Below are 18,401 nucleotides of genomic sequence, written 5' to 3' on the forward strand. Positions count from 1 at the left end.
AGGCGTGAATAAACGAGTCGACACGAACAAGACTGCAATACACGTAGCCACATCTTCTGTTTCATTAGATCGCTCCATAAAATACTTAAGAAAGCTTCGGAATGGAACTTGTCAAGGCGCACTGGGTTTACTTATATGGAACATTACATAATGTCCCCGTTCGTCCCTCAAGTGCCTCGGAAAGCCTGGAGCTGCTCTGATGGATGAATTGTTTCATGCAAGATATGTGGTATTGCCTCTATTACCTATGCAGCTCAAGAAATAACCACAAATATAGTGTCTATTAGATTCCATCCTTGTACGATTACACGAACGAAGTCGTTCGAGAACATCTAGCTTATACGCCCGTCTCTTAGAGAAACAGTAATGCCCTCGAACAGCATCAGTAAGCAATCGCACTCAGCGCCTGCAGATGCGTGCCCTGAACCCTAGCTTTCCACTCAGGCCATTTGATCAGAGTGTCATACATGACATCGGTGCCCCAGATAAACTGCTGAAACTCAGGATCAGCCCACAGGTCCGGGTTATTGCCCTTTCCGGCACTGGCGGCCTTGATCTTCGCGTCTCGCTCTCGCTGCTCCGGGCCATCGGGGAGATGTAGCGCCTTGCGCGTGATGGCGGCCGAGCCCTGCACGGCTTCTCCGCGCGCCTTGCGCACTTGCTCGTACACTTGGATGGCTAGCGGGACGTCGATGGATGACTTTGCCAGCGCGACTTGCAGCACGGCGCCGTCCTCGATGGCTTGCGCGGCGCCTTGAGCCACATAGGGAAGCATAGGGTGGCAGGCGTCGCCGATCAGGACGACTTTGTTCTCGTGCCAGGCGGGCAGGGGCTGGTGGCTGTTGAGGGTCCATTCTTTGACTTCGTCTTCGGGGACGTAGCTCAGCAGGTCCTTGACGAGCGGGTTCCAGTCCTTGTAGAAGTCGAGCATTTCCGCCTTGCTGCCGTTGCGCGTCCATGACTCGGCGGCTTCGTGGTCGAGATCGGCTTGTTGCGGGTGCAGAAGCACCATGTTGTAGACTGTGTTGTTCTTCACTGGGTATGCCATGATGTGGCCTCCGGGGCCCATCCAGCGCATGCCGACGTTGTGGTTCAAAAGCTTCATGGCTTCTTCGTCGTGCTCCATTTTGGCTTTTGGGATTAGGATGCGGTATGCTGCGTCGCCTGTGGGTGTGGCTTTGTCGACGTGCTTGTGGTGTTGGGCAATCTGTCGACGGATGTCGGACTTGATGCCGTCTGCGGCGATGACAATGTCTCCTTCGATCCATTCTCCGGATTTCAATTGCACTCTCGCTTCGAAACCATCGTCGCATTTCACCACTTTGTGATCCGTCCGCAGATCGCAACCTTCCTTCTTCGCAGCCTCGAGAAGGACGCGCTGCAAGTCGCCTCGATGGACGACCCCGAGTGGCGCCTTGTACTTTTCTGCGACCCGCGGCATCAGTGGAGCAGCACCTAGTTCTTCGTTGTCTTTCCATCTGCGCAACGAGTTTGCTTCGAGCAGGTTGACGTTCTTCATGAGTTCGGGAAGAACGCCGTACCGACCGAGGATGCGCATGTTGTTCGGAGCCATCTGGATGCCGGCTCCCACTTCTGCAATCTCCTTGACTTGCTCTAGTATCACGACATCATGGCCGGATCTTTTGAGACCTAGCGGATAGATGAGTACGAGGAGCAAGGGATCATGAATTGGGGTATGCTCGAGAGAAGGAGATGCTCACCGATTCCTGCAGCTAGACCTGCAATGCCGGCTCCTACGATGATGACTTTCAATTGCTTCTCGGGAGTGTGGGCTGAATTGTCCCAGTCGTCCTGGCAGTACTCCATCGTGAGTGTATATTCAGACAATCAAACCTAGCTACTTGAGTCGAAGACAGTGAATGCAAAAGGTGATCCAAGAACGATCTATGGAAGGGAATACAATGGCCGGACCTGATGTCTCCAACGCTTTACGTTATATATCTTCAATTAGGACATCTAGGGCTTCGTGACATCAAGATCATCGAGTGTTCCATCTTTGCCTTCTGGCTAGTCAATGCTGTCGGACACACACATACCGTTACTACAGAAGGAAAGCTTCGGATGCCTTTCAAGGCATTTGGGAACGGGGCACCAATGAGCTGCAAATCACCGGTAAAGAGTCTACCTGATGCAGGAGCTCAACTACCGGCAAGACTCGGGCCCTGCCTTGCTGAACTGACTTTATGGTGCTCAGCAAAAGTTACGAACAATGGGAACGGTGTATCCGGATCTACCGGACCGTACGGTTAGGGATCTTAGGTACCTTACGCAGACGTTTGAGAGGGATAACGTCACTCTCATGGGGCTGATGCGTACCTTCCGGAGGTAAGCATACGGTACCTTGGTGGAAGTTAGATCTCTCTGCAGCTCAAGGTACTCGGTCGTCTCCTCGGTAAATCAGAGCTTCGTTAGACCTTTCACGACACGCCGCATCACTGTCGGTATCTTTGATAAGAGGTCACTAAGCCACAGACGTATCGGATGGTCCAGTGAAGCAGTACGGAATTTCCGCGCAGTCGATATTTGTGGAGTGTTCTTATCTCCGAGGAGTCGTTGATGATCGTCTTAGGACTCTGACCGGACACGACAGATCATCTCAACTGCCCCGGATTTACTTGACTCAGCCCTTGGCAGTGGACTTCTCAATTGGGAAGCAGCTTCTCCAAAAAATTAGATCGAAAAGCAACAAAATAAATATCATAACTTCTGGTAGTATAATTGGCATGTTGCAAGGCGCAAGTTCATGAGCCGGTTCTTTGCATCCAGGCTCTTCCACACATTCCATAGTAGGACCCATAACTTCTCATCATATCGCTGTCCGCACCTGTCCGCCATCAAAATGAGCACCAACTCGTCGCCAGTGAGCATTCGCGAGTCACCAGCAGAGGGTCAATCGGTCGAACACGACGGCACAGTCTACACTACAATCAGAGAGGGAGGAGCCTTTATCCTGGTGCCGCCGAATGCGCGAACTTCGCAAGACCCAAAGGGAACCAATACAGACCACAAAGGATCCGAAGAGGTTCAGAGCGTCTTCTACAACCCCATCCAGCAGTTCAACCGAGATCTCAGTGTTCTGGCTATCAAGGCATTCGGCGATGATGTTGTGGCGAGGAGGCTGAGGAAACGAGACCAGAAAAGAGCAAAAAAGGACAAGAAGAGACCGGCCAGCACAAGTGGTGATGCAGAGCCGAAGAAGAGAAAAGGCAACGATGGTGAAGCTGTAGTGTCCAAGGACGATGCATCGATGCTGCCTAGCGGGTCCAAGGAAGTTTCGAAGAAGGTGGGAGATGATGTTGAGGGACCGAGTACCAGCGAACCTACAACAACGACACACGACAAAATGGAAGTGGACGAGGCAGCTGCACCAGCGGCCAAATCAGCGAACGGAGTACCCACGACAGTGGAAGACTCTCCCCCCATCAAGTTTCGAATTCTCGACGCACTTTCGGCCACTGGCTTGCGCGCTTTGCGTTATGCCACTGAGATCCCATTCGCTACCTCGGTCGTTTCCAACGATATGTCGGAAGCAGCTGTCGCTTCGATCGCTTTGAATGTGAAACACAACAAGCTAGAGTCTAAGATCAAGCCCTCCACCGGAAACGCCATTGGCCATATGTATCAGGCAGCGTATGCCACTACTTCGTCGAAGGCAAACAACTCGGAAGCCTGGGCGGAGGGAAAGTACGATGTAGTCGACCTAGACCCATATGGAACGGCTGTGCCCTTCCTGGATGCTGCCATCCAGTCGCTGAACGACGGAGGTCTACTGTGTGTCACATGTACTGACGCAGGCGTCTTTGCATCTTGTGGCTATGTCGAGAAGACCTATTCTCTTTACGGCGGCCTTCCAGTCAAGGGTGCCCACTCACACGAAGCTGGACTTCGACTCATCCTCAATGCAGTCGCAACCGCAGCAGGCAAGTACGGCATCGCAATCGAGCCTCTCCTCTCGCTTTCCATCGATTACTACGCTCGAGTCTTCGTGAGAGTGCGGAAGAGTCCCGCAGACGTCAAATTCCTCGCCGGCAAGACGATGCTGGTCCACTCATGCGATTCTGGCTGCGGCGCATGGCAGACACAATACCTGGCTCGACATACTGCGCAGAACGGCCGCACCAACTTCAAGCACACAGCAGGACAAAGCAGCGGAGAGAAGAACTGTCCCCACTGCGGATTCAAGACCCACGTCGCAGGCCCAATGTGGGGAGGTCCGATCCACAACCCATTCTTCATTCAGCGCATCCTAGACGCCCTACCCGACTTGGACAAGACAGTCTACCAGACCACTCAACGCATCGAGGGCATGCTCACATCTGCCCTCGACGAACTAGACGTGCTGCCAGCCCCGACGCCAGCGGAAGACGGCTCGACTGACGCGCCTCTGATACCAACAACACCACACCACATCGTCGATACGCATCCGTTCTTCTTCATTCCTAGCAATCTCTCCAAGATCCTCCACTGCCGAGCCCCTTCGGAGGCGGCCGTCAAGGGCGCACTCCGCAAAGCCGGCTTCGTAGCCACGAGGAGCCACTGCAAGCCGGGCACGATCAAGACGCAGGCGAGCTGGGGTATGATCTGGGAGATCTTCAGGGAATGGGTACGACAGGAAGCACCCATCAGAGAAGGCGCCGTCGGCGAGAAGATGGCAGGTTACAAGATTCTGCAGCAGATGAGGAAAGGCGACGACGTCGACGGACCAGTCGCACAAGCAGCAGAGAGCGAACCAATCCCTCAGACTACAGCAACGGCTGTCATCGAGGGTGAGACCTCAACTCCCTCGAACCCTGCTCCTCCAGCTGTAGCAGTATCGACAGCAACGAAAACAACCAACTCCCGCACCACAAGAAGACCCTCCATAACACCCGAAGACCCCAAGAAATACAAAATAGTCTTCGACGAGGCACTTGGCAAGGACCCACTGAAGAGGAAACTCACCCGCTATCAGTCCAACCCGCGCGAGAACTGGGGGCCTATGAGTCGGGCCAAGATCACCACTTCTAAAGATCATTAGCCGTGATGCTGGATTTTGGTTGAATTATTCAGTGTTGACGTACGTTAAAGAGGGGAGAGAGAGAGAGGAATACAAGGCACGTTCCTTAGGGTGTAAAAGTAAAGGAATAGATATGCAGCGATGTAATTGTATAGATTTCTACGAGCAATCGACTCGATTTAAATTTGACATCACCGCAATTTGATTATTGTTTCATGTCGTGCTATGCGTCGTTCCTACCTGGGTAAGGCATCACTCCACTCGATAGGGTTAGCTTTGAGGAGTTCCTTCCGTCTTTCGATCCCATTATATAAGGTACTGTGTTAAGCAAGTTTCACTCCTACATTAGACTCCTACATTAGGAACACATGTACTTCACTACACTTGAATCTCCGTGGACCTTACCTCAATTGTACTGCGTCATGTTCTGTTACATACTATTATCTTCTACCAGCGACGTGATGTCTGGATTTCACATCTCATGCAGCAAGAAAACAAACCATCAGAGCTGTGGCTGCTTCTAGCTTTGCTTGATTATACACAAGGAACTGAGACAATCCCTGGGGACACCAAATATTGAAATTTCGCCGAGGACGAGTTCGTACACATGAAAGTGAAAGAAGAAGACTCAGAATAGTATACTATGTTAAGAAATAGCCCTTCCCAGAGTCAGGCAGTCGACTAGACTTGCTCACACACTCAAGGCGGCAAACTCATGCTGTCGTTCCCAAAACGCAATCAATTGATTGAGCTATGATGAAGATGCGGCTGCGGCATCCACGCTGCCGCTACCACCATTTGCGCTTTCCACAGTCCCTGACTTCTCCTTTGCTTCTTGGTTCTTCTTCGCCGCGGCCATTTGCCAGGCCGGGATGGCCGCGCGACCGTTGAGTCTGCCGTAGGGACTGCTGGTGGCTGACCTGTCGGGCGCGACAGTGGGTTCGGTCGCTTGAGGCGCTGTGGTGGGGACGCCAGAGCTGACGGCCGGTGGCGTCACGCTGCCTACTCCGGGAGCTGGCGAGGGGATGGTAGGGGGTCTCGAAGAAGCAATTGAAGATGCATGAGCTGGAGGAGCGGCGACTCGGTTGGAGATGAGAGTCTTGAGACTCTTCATCTCGGCGGCAAGATCCTTGAGGCGTTGGTCTTGCGACTCCTTCTGGGCTTCTGTGGCCCGGGGTATCATGTCCTTGAGGACGCGGAGATCGTCGCCTATCCTCCTGCCCTCGTCGTCTCTACGTCTGCTGGCTTCCTTCATTTGGCCAATCACCGATTCGACTTCTGCTAAAGCAGCGTCCAGCCGCTCTGTGCGGTCTTGTTCGCTCTTCTTCAATTCTTCGGTGTCTGTAGCAAGTTGATCAAGAAGGGCAAAGGCTTTGTCGAACTGCGCGTCAACAGAGGCCTTGTCCTGTTCCAGTTGTGGAGGAGTCGGTGGAGCTATCAAGGGCACTATGTATCTTTTGGCCACAGTGTAGGCACCCAATGACAAACCACCCATGACCGTGGCCATGATGAACCAGTCCCTCCAATCTCGCCGTGGCAACTCAGGCGGCGGAGGCGGCCCTTGCTGCCAGTATGGTGGAGGGGGAGGGCCATTCGTGTACTGTGATTGCTGCGGTCGATATTGTTGAGGAGGTTGATAGTATTGTGGAGACGAGGTGGGAGAAACGGCAGATGCTGGTTCTGATCCCGCGCGTTGCAGTGAGAGGTCTATCTCTTCCTGTGTGAGGTTCTTGGAACGCAAGAATGCCATACGCTGTTCCAGGGGCGCATTTGCTACCGAAGGATCTTGGAGGACTAGAGTGATTGAGACGGTCAGATTTGGGGGGTTGTTCTACATGTCAAGTTGTTTGACAGGATGCATAATTACACGAGACCTGAAACGCGTGTCAGTGATGCCATATATATAATTTGTTCAGATAAGTCTCGACATACAGCGCTGTTGATCAGCTCCTCGCGAGCCATGCTTGCGTCGTCGAAGTGCTGGCGGCTGATGGCCGGAGCAGCAATATGTTGATACTACACGATGAAGCGGCAGAAGTGTTGGTTATAGCACTTCTGACTTCACTCAAATCGTCTTGTGACTCGAAGAAAGACGCAAGTTTATTTCGCATTGACATGAATGACACGCAGTGCTAGCAGATCTACAGTAGATGAGCGCAAGTGGTTGTATAACATTCGTTCCTGCCACTTCTATCATGCGCAACTTCTAGATGAGGGCGCGGACGCCGGGTAGTCGCTGCGTCACTTCCTACCTCGGCTTAGATCTGGCGGCCCGCCCTGCGAGTGCTGCCCACAGGGTGGAGATCTTGGCAATTTACAGTCACAATGTTCGGTGCTGGTGGTGCGGGCGTCGGAGGACCCTGAGATCAGTGCGTCTTGGCAAACCACCCACTGTGTTGACGTGCAGCTTCAGGCATTGTTTACTCTGTTTACTCGGTGTTTTCATCATCTCCAGAGTTTTGTATCCGCGTCCGAACGGTCGCGACTAGACACTTATACCGAGTCTCGCGCGCTTAAATACATCTTTAGAAGAGGCTACAAACATACATCGCCATAGCTAGGATTTTGGTTTATTCTGTCATCGATCGCGCTACATTGCGCATCCCACCTGCGCCCGTCATTTCTATACATACAATCACAACTTCGTCATGTCGCAAGAGAATCCGCACATGTTCTCGGTGCGGCGGCCGCGCGAGGTATGCACACATGACAACCTGTCTGAGATCTGATTACTGAACATCAATGACACAGACACTTGGAGGCATAAGTCATAATGCATCCGCGATACCGATGCCGGCCTCAGCCATGAAGCCTTCAATCAAGCGTTCGAGTTCCATCGGACAATTTAACCAGCCTCCACCAACTGGCCAACAAATGCGATCAACCTCCGGAAGTAGAATGTCCCTTGCGCCAGGTCGCCCAAGTCAGCCAATGTTTGGACGCGCATCCATGGGTGGCAACGGAGCAGACCTTGCCTTTTCGACCGTCCAACGCCCGTCCACCCAGAACTTCTTTGCCAGTGGTGGAGGCAGAAAGAGCTATGCACCTGGTGCAACCACGCCAGCATCTGCCCCCGCCCTGAATCTTCAGGACAGTCAGCGTCGAAGCAGCGTGTATAGCGCGAGGCCTTCCGTCGGGTTGGGACCTATGGGCCATCAATCATTCTTCGCGACCGCGCCACCATCGAATACCATTCCACAGGACCCCAGACGCTTACGCGACTCCAACACGCGTACCCAGATGGGCCAGGAGCTGATGGAGTTCCTCACACAGCGCAACTTCGAGATGGAGATGAAACATACTCTCACGCACAAGACCATGTCTTCTCCGACGCAAAAGGACTTCAACCTCATGTTCCAATTTCTCTACCATTGCATAGACCCTGCTTATCGCTTCCAAAAGAACATCGACCAGGAAGTTCCTCCGCTGCTCAAGCAGTTAAGATACCCCTTTGAGAAGAACATCACCAAATCACAACTTGCTGCTGTCGGCGGAAACAACTGGTTTACGTTCCTCGGCCTCCTACACTGGATGATGCAATTGGCCAAAATGATGGAAAACTATAGCATAGGAAGCTACGACGATGCTTGCGTTGAGGCGGGCTTCGATGTCAACGCAGACCGTATCACCTTTGACTTCCTCTCCGACGCCTACCGCACTTGGCTGAGTGTCGAAGATGAAGAGGAAGATGAAGATGAGGCTCAGCGTCTGATTCAGCCTCATGTGGAGGCCATGGCTGCTAAATTCGAGGCTGCCAATGAGCAGAACCTGGAGCAAGTCAAGATCCTCGAAGAGGAAGGAAGGCTTCTGCAGGAGAAGATCGATGAGCTCAGCAAGGACGCGCCGAGACTCGCCAGGTTGGACGAGCAAATCAAAATCCTTGAGGAAGACCGCGCCAAGTTCGAGAACTACAACAACAGCATGGAAGCCAAGGTCGACAAGTACGAGCATCGCGTCCGCATCTTGGACGAAGAAATCCAGCGGATTCAAGCGGAGTTGGGCGCTGCTGAGGAGGAGCGCAATGGACTACAGGACATGGTCGATAGTCAAGGCATCACCATCCAGGACATTGACAGGATGAATGCAGAGCGCAAGCGTCTACAAACAGGTGTCGAAAGCATCGCTCTCCGTCTTGAAGAATCGCGCGAGCAAGTGAGCAAGCGCGAGGCAGAGACAAGCTCCAAGCTCGAAGAATTGGAGAATGTTGTGTCCAGATACAACTCACTCGGTTACCAGATTGGCATCATCCCACCAGAAGCTCAAAACGCGCAGGGTCAACTGTTCGAACTCATTCTGACTATAAATTCGGGACCTGATTTCAGCGCTTCTCAGCAAAACGGCTTCTCTGCTTCTCAGGGTCAAACCGATTCCGATCGATTACTCGCGGATGCGAATACAGGGACTGGCTACCAACCACATCATCTTCTTAATCTGGATGTGAGAGGCAGCGTCAAGACTAGCATTATGCAGCTAAGGAAGGAAGTCTCCGAGCGCAGGAACGAGGCGCTCGAGAGAGATATGAACAACCACGATCTCCTTGACAAGATTAGGGAAGCGATCGACGACAAGGTGGCTGAGGTCGAAGCTCTCGGTCACCGCGTCAGAGCCGCAGAAGAAGAATTCGAGAAGACCAAGGAAATAACCCATGCGCAGAAGATGGCCTCGGACGCCCAGATTGAGAAGATGGAGAAAGAGCTGGCCCGGATGCGTGCCAGCCTTACGGAATCCGTCCAACTCATGGAGCAGCGGGAGATGAACACGAACCTTGAGTATGTACATCCATATTTGATTGATGGCGTGGAGCTAATGAGTGATCTAGATATGAGCAACTTACGCTAGCTGTCGCTTCATTGCGTGAGGAACTCCATACCGAGCTGGAAAGGATGCTCAATGATGTGATCAAATTCAAAGTCCACGTGCAGACATCACTCGAAGGCTACGAAGACTTCGTAGCTCAGGAGGTCGACAGAGCATGTGAGGAGCAGGAGATTGCTGAATCGGAGGAGAGACGCATTGCTGAGGAAGAGGCAGAAGAGCAACAGGGAGCTTACCAACTTAGTGCCCGCAACGATGACTACGAGGAAGACGATGCCACTATGCAAGACTACGAACAATAGTCTGAATAATCGTATGGAGTGGTCACCCGATCCATAGCGTCTCAGGTCCCCACTTTTGTGGTTTCAGGAAAGGCGTTCATAAAGGCGTTCAGCGTTTGGGATTTTCTTGTTTGGATGATACCTCTTCTGTTCCTGTTACTGTTTGCTTTCGCCACCTAAATTAAAGATTCACGTTAGCACGTAAACATCAATTCCGCTGCACTACACTGTCTATACCGCAACGACGATCATGATGTGAAGATTGACCGCAGACCGCAGGCTCCAATACTTGAAAGCATCATAATTCCATACGCACCCCCACTTGGGTTTATACATAGCCCGAGGACGAGCGCATATCGCACATCTTTTCGGCTCTGCATATTCGGAAGTCTCGTGGGCTGGGATGACCATCATTCTGCTAGCTCGGTACTACATCATGCGAAGTAGCATTCGGCATGAGCACGAGCAATAGCGACTTGTAGTCCGAGATTAATCCCGATGCCGAGACAACCTAACGTCTGCAAGCACGCGGGACAAGATACTTGTGGTCCTCGTACCTGCCTTGTTGCCGAGGCGGGACGGTCTCCCTACAAAGAGCGCCTTGGGTTCCAATTAAAATGCCCAGAAATGCCGGTGGGGCCTCCCGTGTATGCTTGGGGGTTGGTTCCGCGGTGCTTGATCGAGGGGGGCTTGTGTCAAGCAACGCCTTTGAGCCGCTTCTCATACGAACCGTAAGGCTTATCAGGAGATACTTTCGAGTCAAGTACTGAGAAGCTTTCGTGTTTTATAACGTTCGGCCATTGATATGTTGGATGGTAAAGTCGGTTCGCAATCATCTCTTCGAGTTGATGGCGCACGATCATTGCGATGGCACTTCAGGATTAGCCTATGCTCGCTTAGAAAGCCCCCCACCAGCCACCACCATGGGGATGACTTGGGGGAGATATGGGGCTTCGTTTCGGGCGACCTCTAGTTGCGCATCGATGGTCAGGGTGAGTGTCAACTCATTAAAGTTCGAAGAACAACCATAGAAGTGTAGATCTCGAGTCAAATGACCCACTCGTTGCGCGCCATTACGGGTGCACGGCTTTGTGACCGAGGAAATTCTTACGCCTTCGCGCCAAACATACAACAAAAAACTCTGCGCATGCAGTAAGAGGCGGCGGGAAACGGCGGTCATTCGTGGCCAACGAGAACTACCTAGCGGCATGCGAGGCCGTATCGCGCATGCGACCCTCAAGCGGTATGGTGCATCGTCTATGCTGTCGACAATTTTCCGATCATCAGATGTCGCCGCATTAATAAGCCTTGGGGTTGTTCCTCACTCGAGATTCTGTCTCTGTGACATGCATACACAGCATTGAGCCGCCCACGGACAGTGATCCAATCGAGAGACATCTCGCCTTGCATGTGAAATTTCTGGGCTTGGTCCAAAGTAGCAGATTCAGACACCTCAATGTTGACTACGAGGAACCCCAGGTAGTATCCATGGTGGGGATACTAAATCAGGGCAAGTACCACCATTCACCTGCGCTGTATTCGGCCCTTCTGCCCACATCTCCTCATTCACGGTGACTATCGTCGTTCACGGGCCTTTACCCATGGGTAAACATCCCCAGTTTCGCATCTTTCGTATGGAGTGCCCACGGGCAGCCGTGCCGATGCACATGGTCGATGAGTCGTGGTACAAAATCAACCCCATGGATTCCCCGCCTCCACGACTTTATAAATCGGATCCCCCCCACTTGGGAGTCGCATACTCGAAATCATATCTTGAACATTTGGTTTGAGCCCATATCTACTATCACTACTTATTGACCCTTGTATCTCTTTCCAAGATGGGTAAAGAGGAAGGTGGAGCCACGGGGCAGGAGATGCACGAGCACATCGAACTGGACCCTAGAACATCTACAACTGATCGTCGAAACATGACCAAATCCGAGATTGACGATGCCATTCGTACCGGCAGTATTTCGAGTGTCAAAAACACTGCTGAGGCTGTCGAAACCGCCAAAAATGGCGGCTGGGAGGTTGATGCTTTGATCGCCGACATGCAAAGACAAGTTGATGAGCAAGGCGAGAAGAAATCCATCTTCGACCTTGAATTCAAGAACCCCAAGCACTTCACCTTCCTATTGGTGTTGTTCGCTTCTATGGGTGGACTTCTCAGTGGTCTCGATCAGTCCTTAATTTCCGGCGCCAACTTGTTCCTTCCCAAGGATCTTGGCCTGAACTCGCAACAAAACTCTCTGGTGAACTCTGGTATGCCGCTGGGTGCAGTCGGTGGTGCCCTGCTCTTGTCCCCCTGTAACGAGTACCTCGGACGTCGTTGGTCCATCATCATCAGTTGTATTTTGTACACAATTGGTGGTGCTTTGGAAGCTGGCTCAATGAACTACGGTATGATCGTCGCTGCACGAGTTATCCTCGGTCTTGGTGTCGGTCTCGAGGGTGGTACCGTTCCAGTAAGTAGTTCGAAGCGATCCAACCAAGTCCCAAAACAGCACAACTAACGGGTTTCTACAGGTGTATGTGGCCGAGACAGTGGAGCGAAGACTTCGTGGTAACATGGTCTCTCTGTATCAATTTAACATTGCCCTCGGTGAGGTTCTTGGATATGCCGTCGCCGCCATGTTCGTCAGTGTCCCAGGAAACTGGAGATACATCCTTGGATCCTCTTTGCTTTTCTCGACAATCATGTTGATCGGCATGCTTTTCATGCCCGAATCTCCTCGATTCCTCATGCACCAGGGCAAGCCAGTCGAGGCTTACAAGGTGTGGAAGCGTATTCGTGGTGTCGAATCCCTGGACTCCAGAGAGGAGTTTTACGTTATGAAGGTTTCCACTGAAGAAGAAGAGGCCGAGGTCGCCGCTGGTCGTACTAACAGATTCCCCTGGATGGATTTCTTCACTGTTCCTCGATGCCGTCGTGCCATCATTTATGCCAACATTATGATTTTCCTCGGACAGTTCACCGGTATCAACGCCATCATGTACTACATGAGTGTTCTGATGCAGCAGCTCAAATTCGACGAGTACGAGGCCAACTACATGTCCCTTGTGGGTGGAGGCTCTCTCCTCATCGGTACCATTCCCGCAATCTTCCTTATGGAAACCTGTGGCCGTCGTTTCTGGGCTATTGCCATGTTGCCCGGTTTCTTCATCGGTCTCGTTCTGGTCGGTATCAGTACTCAATTCTCAAGCTTCAAGGCTACGGAAGGAGTCTATCTCACTGGATTGATCATCTATGAGATGTTCTTCGGTTCGTATGCTTGTTTGACCTGGGTCATCCCCGCCGAGGTCTACCCAACATATCTCCGTTCATACGGCATGACCACCTCGGACGGTTGGTTGTTCCTTTCTTCATTCATCGTCACCTACAATTTCTCCGCCATGCAAACCGCAATGACCGGAACTGGTCTGACTCTGGGTTTCTACGGAGGCATCGCGGTCCTCGGTTGGTTCTACCAGATGTTCTTCATGCCTGAAACGAAGGACAAGACTCTCGAGGAGATTGATCTTCTCTTCCAGAAGCCCACCATGGAGCTCGTGCGTGAGAACGCTGCGAACGTCTGGGAAACTACCAATGACCTCATGCACTTCAGGCTCAAGAAGGTCTTTTACGACAACAACCGTGCTCCGAGAAAGGAGCTCGCGGAATAGATGGATGATGCTGGTAGCTGTTTATATGGACACATGTTGGGCAGGATGCGTATCGTCGACATTTAATAATGGGGGGAAAAGGAAAACCAATTGGATGAGATACGACTTTGTTTTTTGAGTCATGTAGATAACGGAGATGAGGTCTATGGTACGGTATCACGAAAGACAGATATATAGCTCATCAGGAGTTGACGCATCCTACAACGAACCCAGAAATTGCAATTTTTCACATTCGATTTCACCCACCTGTGCTTCTTTGAAATGGGCAGCCCGCCACCTCGCATCACGATGTGAATACGCAGATCTCTTTATCATAAACAAATTTACATGCTACTGTAGGTGGAAATCTATCGATGACTCACCATGCATGTACGATACACGTTCAAGTACGTTCTTGCTACGTTCTCTTCGGACTAGAGAGGTTCCAAACACAATTCCAACTGCCTATTCTCGCTTCGCATAGGACGCCCATGCTGATCTGTCGCGTGTGACATGGACTTATCCACAAACGCCAGATATCAAATCGGCTGGTCATCGTTTGATGCTGGATGACTCACTTCACGGTCATCGTCATCGAATATGCATGAAATACGCAGCTGCGGGAAGTTCGATCCCATGGGAATCTACGTGATATTGTATGAGGGGGGCAATGAAGATGTATGGGGGAAGGAACGAAGCCTGCACCCTAGTACCTGCTCGTTTCGTCTTGCATTATGAAGGGTTGTCTCACTTCACTCGACTTGGAAGATCTACCGTCTCAGCAGCAGCAGCAGCAAAAGCATCAGCCGGTGCTTATGTGTACATAAGATCGGGCACAGTAACGTAGAAAATGTTACAGCAGTATTGTCTTGCAATCGACTCTTGAGTCAAAGCGATCGTGCTTTTGCATATCGCACATGTATGCAATCTAGCCTCATCTGGTTAGTCTTATTCTCGCCTGCGCTGTGGCCGTGCGCATCCTGAGCATCAGTCCTCGTCGCTCGTGATATCTTAGTTCCTTGGGGACTAGATGTCGACGAAATCGATGTCGAACTCTCGATGGAGCTAAACATTTTGTGATATGGTTTCAAGGTAGTATAAAGCCGTCAGTGTGGTCTAAACCTCTATAAGGATCTGCTCCAATCAGAACGTTGTGGGACTTGTGTGCAGGAGCACGTTCGATACTTTGTCTTGCCCCTTATATCACAGCCGGATATACTGGTTGAAGAGGCAGTAGTATAATGAATATGGCGATAGATTGATTGCATTGCCCTTCATGTATTGTATCGAATGTCCTCGACTACATATACATCGAGTGAGCCCGAAATGTGTCTATGGCTGAGTGACCATGAATGGCAACCCAGCCTCATCATAAAATGTCTTGTGACCTACCGTAGCCAGGTAGACCACATCATACACCATGAGTAAACAGTAGGCCAAGCAGATGAGCGTCGTCGTTATGCCCCTTCTGTTCCTCTTGAAGGAGCAACCTAGGTCAATTGGAACATCTTAAGGTATCGTACGAATACAGGTAGTGCATAACATACATAGAGTATGACAGACTTGCTGCAGCCGAACGTTGCACATCAAAAGGTAATAATTAGGTAGTTATCTAAACGTCTGCATCTTCATCAACAACGCAGTGATATGTGACCCACCAAGCCTGCCTTGGAGCGAAATGACGTTTTGCCTTACAATGATGCTTACAAGTGCCCACGGCTGCAGCCATAGAACCAGCTGCCAACTTTTTCCCCACCACCACAGCATTCTCCACTGTTTCCCTCAGCGAGCCGCACGCAATGAGGAGCGGCATATACAGCATCCTGGTAGAACTTTCGTTCACAGCGGGGACGTCGATGCTTACCTGTGGCGATCATCACGCAGAAGGGCAACCACCATGGCGTGGCTTCCGTCACAGAGATGTGTGATTCGCGAAGAATGAAAGGGTGGCTTGCAGGGGTTGTGTTGTTCTAGGTATCTGTAGTCTTTCGACGTCACACCCCGCATCTAGAGCTTCTCCCCTATGAGATAGAGGCTGATGTGTTTTGTATATATTAGAAGAGTGCACTGGTTCCTTGAGATAATACTTGCATCATTCACGCAATAAAGTCATCTTCGATAATAAAAACCAAGTCTCATATACATTCATACTCATATAACCATGTCTGGCGAGCAAAAGTCTGGAGGTTTGTTCATTTGCCGTTCATTTTTTCCATGGTAGCGAACAATGGTGACTAACCATGGCTTCAGGTATCCTCGGTGGAGTCGGCACCGCAGTCGGCGGAGTCACAGACACAGTCGGAAAGACTGCCAGCGGCGTCACTGAAACTGTCGGAAACACTGTTGGAGGAGTTGGCAAGGGCGTCGGCGACACAGTAGGAGGCGCAACTAAGGGCCTCGGCGATACCACAAAGGGTAATCAATCAACGACATCTCGGAGATAACTCGTTTGCGTAGAGCTAATTCGTTCTGTCTACAGGAGTTGGTAACACCGTCAACGATACCACCAAGTCAGTTGGAGATTCAGCGAAGGGTGCCACTGGGGGCTCGACTGGCGGTGCTGGAGGCGCTGGTGGTGCGGATCACCTTGGCCTAGGCCAATGATCGGGGCACGCTGTCGTGACAATTGAATCTGCCATAAGACAAGAGCATACCAGTATATTCTAAATAATGAATAATGTATTTTTAAAACAACTCCTAGTCCATGACAATTCGCAACCTGGTGCAAGTGTTGTGACAAGTAGAAAAAGTGAAATGGACCACCATATTGCTGCTCAGGTACCTTAGCTCAAACTTACCTATCGATAGGAGCTTCACTTCAGCACCCCATGCGTGCCCTGACCAACCATGGTCATGCCATTTCGATGGTCATGTTCATTCCGCTGACCATGAAAATACAGCAGACCACAAGATTTAGGCTGAGTGCGTTACGTAGAAAGGACTCAAAGACCTGGGAGGCAGAATCATGCCAGGCTGCAGGAGTTAAGGCTCGGGCAGAGAGCCATGCAACCAAAACAGCAAAAAAGAAGTGTGAGCTTTGGATAGTAGGAATAGCCGAAGGCGGGGCTCGAACCCGCGACCTTGAGGTCGTCTCTTCATAAGAGCCACACGCTCTACCGATTGAGCTACCCCGGCAGGTCATTTGATCAAGTCCTCTGAGAGGACTGGCTTGTTCACTGAGAGACTCCACGGCTGTGCTTGTATATAAATATTTCTTCAAAAGTCGTTTTCAAGGAGTGGTGGGTCATGGATCTGGCCCCTGACCGACGCTAAGCAACGGCAGCGGGTTGCAGCCGCGCAACTCGAACTTGCTGGTTGGGGCGGAGCTTCAATCGCGGCGAAAACATCAACACTGAATTACTTTCTCAGTGTCATCTCTAATCCACTACAACTACATCGAGGTTTGCTTCGTTGTCTCTGTATTCCTTGAGTTGGCTGCCGTTTGCGCCTCAACTCTTTCGTCTCCCCGGTGCAAATAAGTGCAGGATATACGTACGCCTATCGCAAAGGCCACATATCAACATGGATGCTCCAGAGCCCGAAACTCCTTTCGCTGCCGTCAGCGCGCAGACGACGAAATATGGAAGAGTGCGTATCATGGAACCACAGTGCAATGGCACGCCAGCAATGAGATTGTCGTGGGCTCAGAGCACCGACCAGCGCATGGACTACCCAAGGATATCTGACTGACTGCCATATTTACAGATATACCAGTCTTATCTCGACAAGTCGACTCCGTTCACGACTTACCGATGGGTCGGAACTGGCGTTGTCTTGTTCTTGTTCATGCTTCGCATAGTCATCGCGCAAGGATGGTATATCGGTATGTCCAACACCATCTCTACCGTTCTCTCTCCCTAGAACTGCACCCCCTTCCTCTGTCGCGTCGCCGGGTATGGAGGACCGTCGCAACAGTCGGCTTACCTGTAAACTTTCCAGTCGCATACTCGCTCGGCATCTACCTTCTCAACCTCTTCCTCGCCTTCATCAGCCCGAAATTCGACCCCGGTCTTGACACTGATACCGACATGGAGGAGGGTGGTCCTTCCTCATCCCTACCCACAAAATCCACCGATGAATTCAAACCTTTCGTCCGCAGATTACCAGAATTCAAGTTCTGGTACAGTGCCACCAAGGCCATCGTGATTGGTTTCTGCTGCTCGTGGTCCGAGCTGTTCAACCTGCCAGTCTTCTGGCCTGTCTTGGTAGTGTATTGGCTGATCCTCGTTGTCCTTACCATGAGGCGACAAATCCAGCACATGCTGAGTAAGTGGACACACCCGCGAAAAGACACTCCATGGAGTTGCTACCCAATCGAGTGCAATGCGCTAACACCTAAGCAGAGTACAGATACGTTCCCTGGGACTTTGGCAAGAAAGCTTACGGCAAATCGAGCAACTAGGAGTTGCTGTAATTTTGCCGTGTGTTTATTCTCTTCTCCGTAAAGCGCCTGGGCATATCATGAGAGCACGCGGTACACGGCCATTTGTTCAAGGGGTGTTCACGGGTAGGAATGATGCATTTCTGGGCGCAGGCAACTGGACATCACGATTCATGATTGAAAAGGTTTCCTGTCGTATTGGCCTTCGATGAGGTAGCCAGCCTGTATAGCAATGTATTCGAAAACGAAAAGTTGTCAGATGTGT

At 51.3% G+C, this 18,401-nt stretch overlaps 7 protein-coding genes across 7 annotated transcripts; 5 read left to right on the forward strand and 2 right to left on the reverse strand.

The window, feature by feature from the left end:
• Positions 1-382: 382 nt before the first annotated feature.
• Positions 383-1,827, reverse strand: AAFC00_001447 (uncharacterized protein; the record flags this gene model as incomplete). Its single annotated transcript, XM_069340638.1, has 2 exons — positions 383-1,650; positions 1,722-1,827. The coding sequence occupies 2 exons, from the start codon at positions 1,825-1,827 to the stop codon at positions 383-385; spliced, it is 1,374 nt and encodes a 457-aa protein (XP_069204107.1).
• A 1,033-nt stretch (positions 1,828-2,860) lies between these two features.
• AAFC00_001448 (uncharacterized protein) lies at positions 2,861-5,038 on the forward strand (the record flags this gene model as incomplete). Its single annotated transcript, XM_069340639.1, has 1 exon — positions 2,861-5,038. One exon carries the CDS (start codon positions 2,861-2,863, stop codon positions 5,036-5,038), a length of 2,178 nt encoding a protein of 725 aa, XP_069204108.1.
• A 730-nt stretch (positions 5,039-5,768) lies between these two features.
• On the reverse strand, positions 5,769-6,979 carry AAFC00_001449 (uncharacterized protein; the record flags this gene model as incomplete). Its single annotated transcript, XM_069340640.1, has 2 exons — positions 5,769-6,811; positions 6,946-6,979. 2 exons carry the CDS (start codon positions 6,977-6,979, stop codon positions 5,769-5,771), a joined length of 1,077 nt encoding a protein of 358 aa, XP_069204109.1.
• Positions 6,980-7,665: 686 nt separating this feature from the next.
• On the forward strand, positions 7,666-10,134 carry AAFC00_001450 (uncharacterized protein; the record flags this gene model as incomplete). The annotated part of the gene is made up of 3 exons (XM_069340641.1): positions 7,666-7,713; positions 7,769-9,786; positions 9,837-10,134. The coding sequence occupies 3 exons, from the start codon at positions 7,666-7,668 to the stop codon at positions 10,132-10,134; spliced, it is 2,364 nt and encodes a 787-aa protein (XP_069204110.1).
• Positions 10,135-11,951: 1,817 nt separating this feature from the next.
• On the forward strand, positions 11,952-13,776 carry AAFC00_001451 (uncharacterized protein; the record flags this gene model as incomplete). The annotated part of the gene is made up of 2 exons (XM_069340642.1): positions 11,952-12,578; positions 12,640-13,776. The coding sequence occupies 2 exons, from the start codon at positions 11,952-11,954 to the stop codon at positions 13,774-13,776; spliced, it is 1,764 nt and encodes a 587-aa protein (XP_069204111.1).
• A 2,140-nt stretch (positions 13,777-15,916) lies between these two features.
• AAFC00_001452 (uncharacterized protein) lies at positions 15,917-16,359 on the forward strand (the record flags this gene model as incomplete). Its single annotated transcript, XM_069340643.1, has 3 exons — positions 15,917-15,941; positions 16,006-16,170; positions 16,235-16,359. 3 exons carry the CDS (start codon positions 15,917-15,919, stop codon positions 16,357-16,359), a joined length of 315 nt encoding a protein of 104 aa, XP_069204112.1.
• Positions 16,360-17,277: 918 nt separating this feature from the next.
• Positions 17,278-18,157, forward strand: AAFC00_001453 (uncharacterized protein; the record flags this gene model as incomplete). Its single annotated transcript, XM_069340644.1, has 4 exons — positions 17,278-17,343; positions 17,461-17,578; positions 17,695-18,021; positions 18,099-18,157. 4 exons carry the CDS (start codon positions 17,278-17,280, stop codon positions 18,155-18,157), a joined length of 570 nt encoding a protein of 189 aa, XP_069204113.1.
• Between the last annotated feature and the right edge of the window lie 244 nt (positions 18,158-18,401).

The sequence above is a fragment of the Neodothiora populina genome (assembly GCF_041146345.1).
Source record: "Neodothiora populina strain CPC 39397 chromosome Unknown canker_contig_12, whole genome shotgun sequence".
NCBI classification, from domain to species: domain Eukaryota; kingdom Fungi; phylum Ascomycota; class Dothideomycetes; order Dothideales; family Dothioraceae; genus Neodothiora; species Neodothiora populina.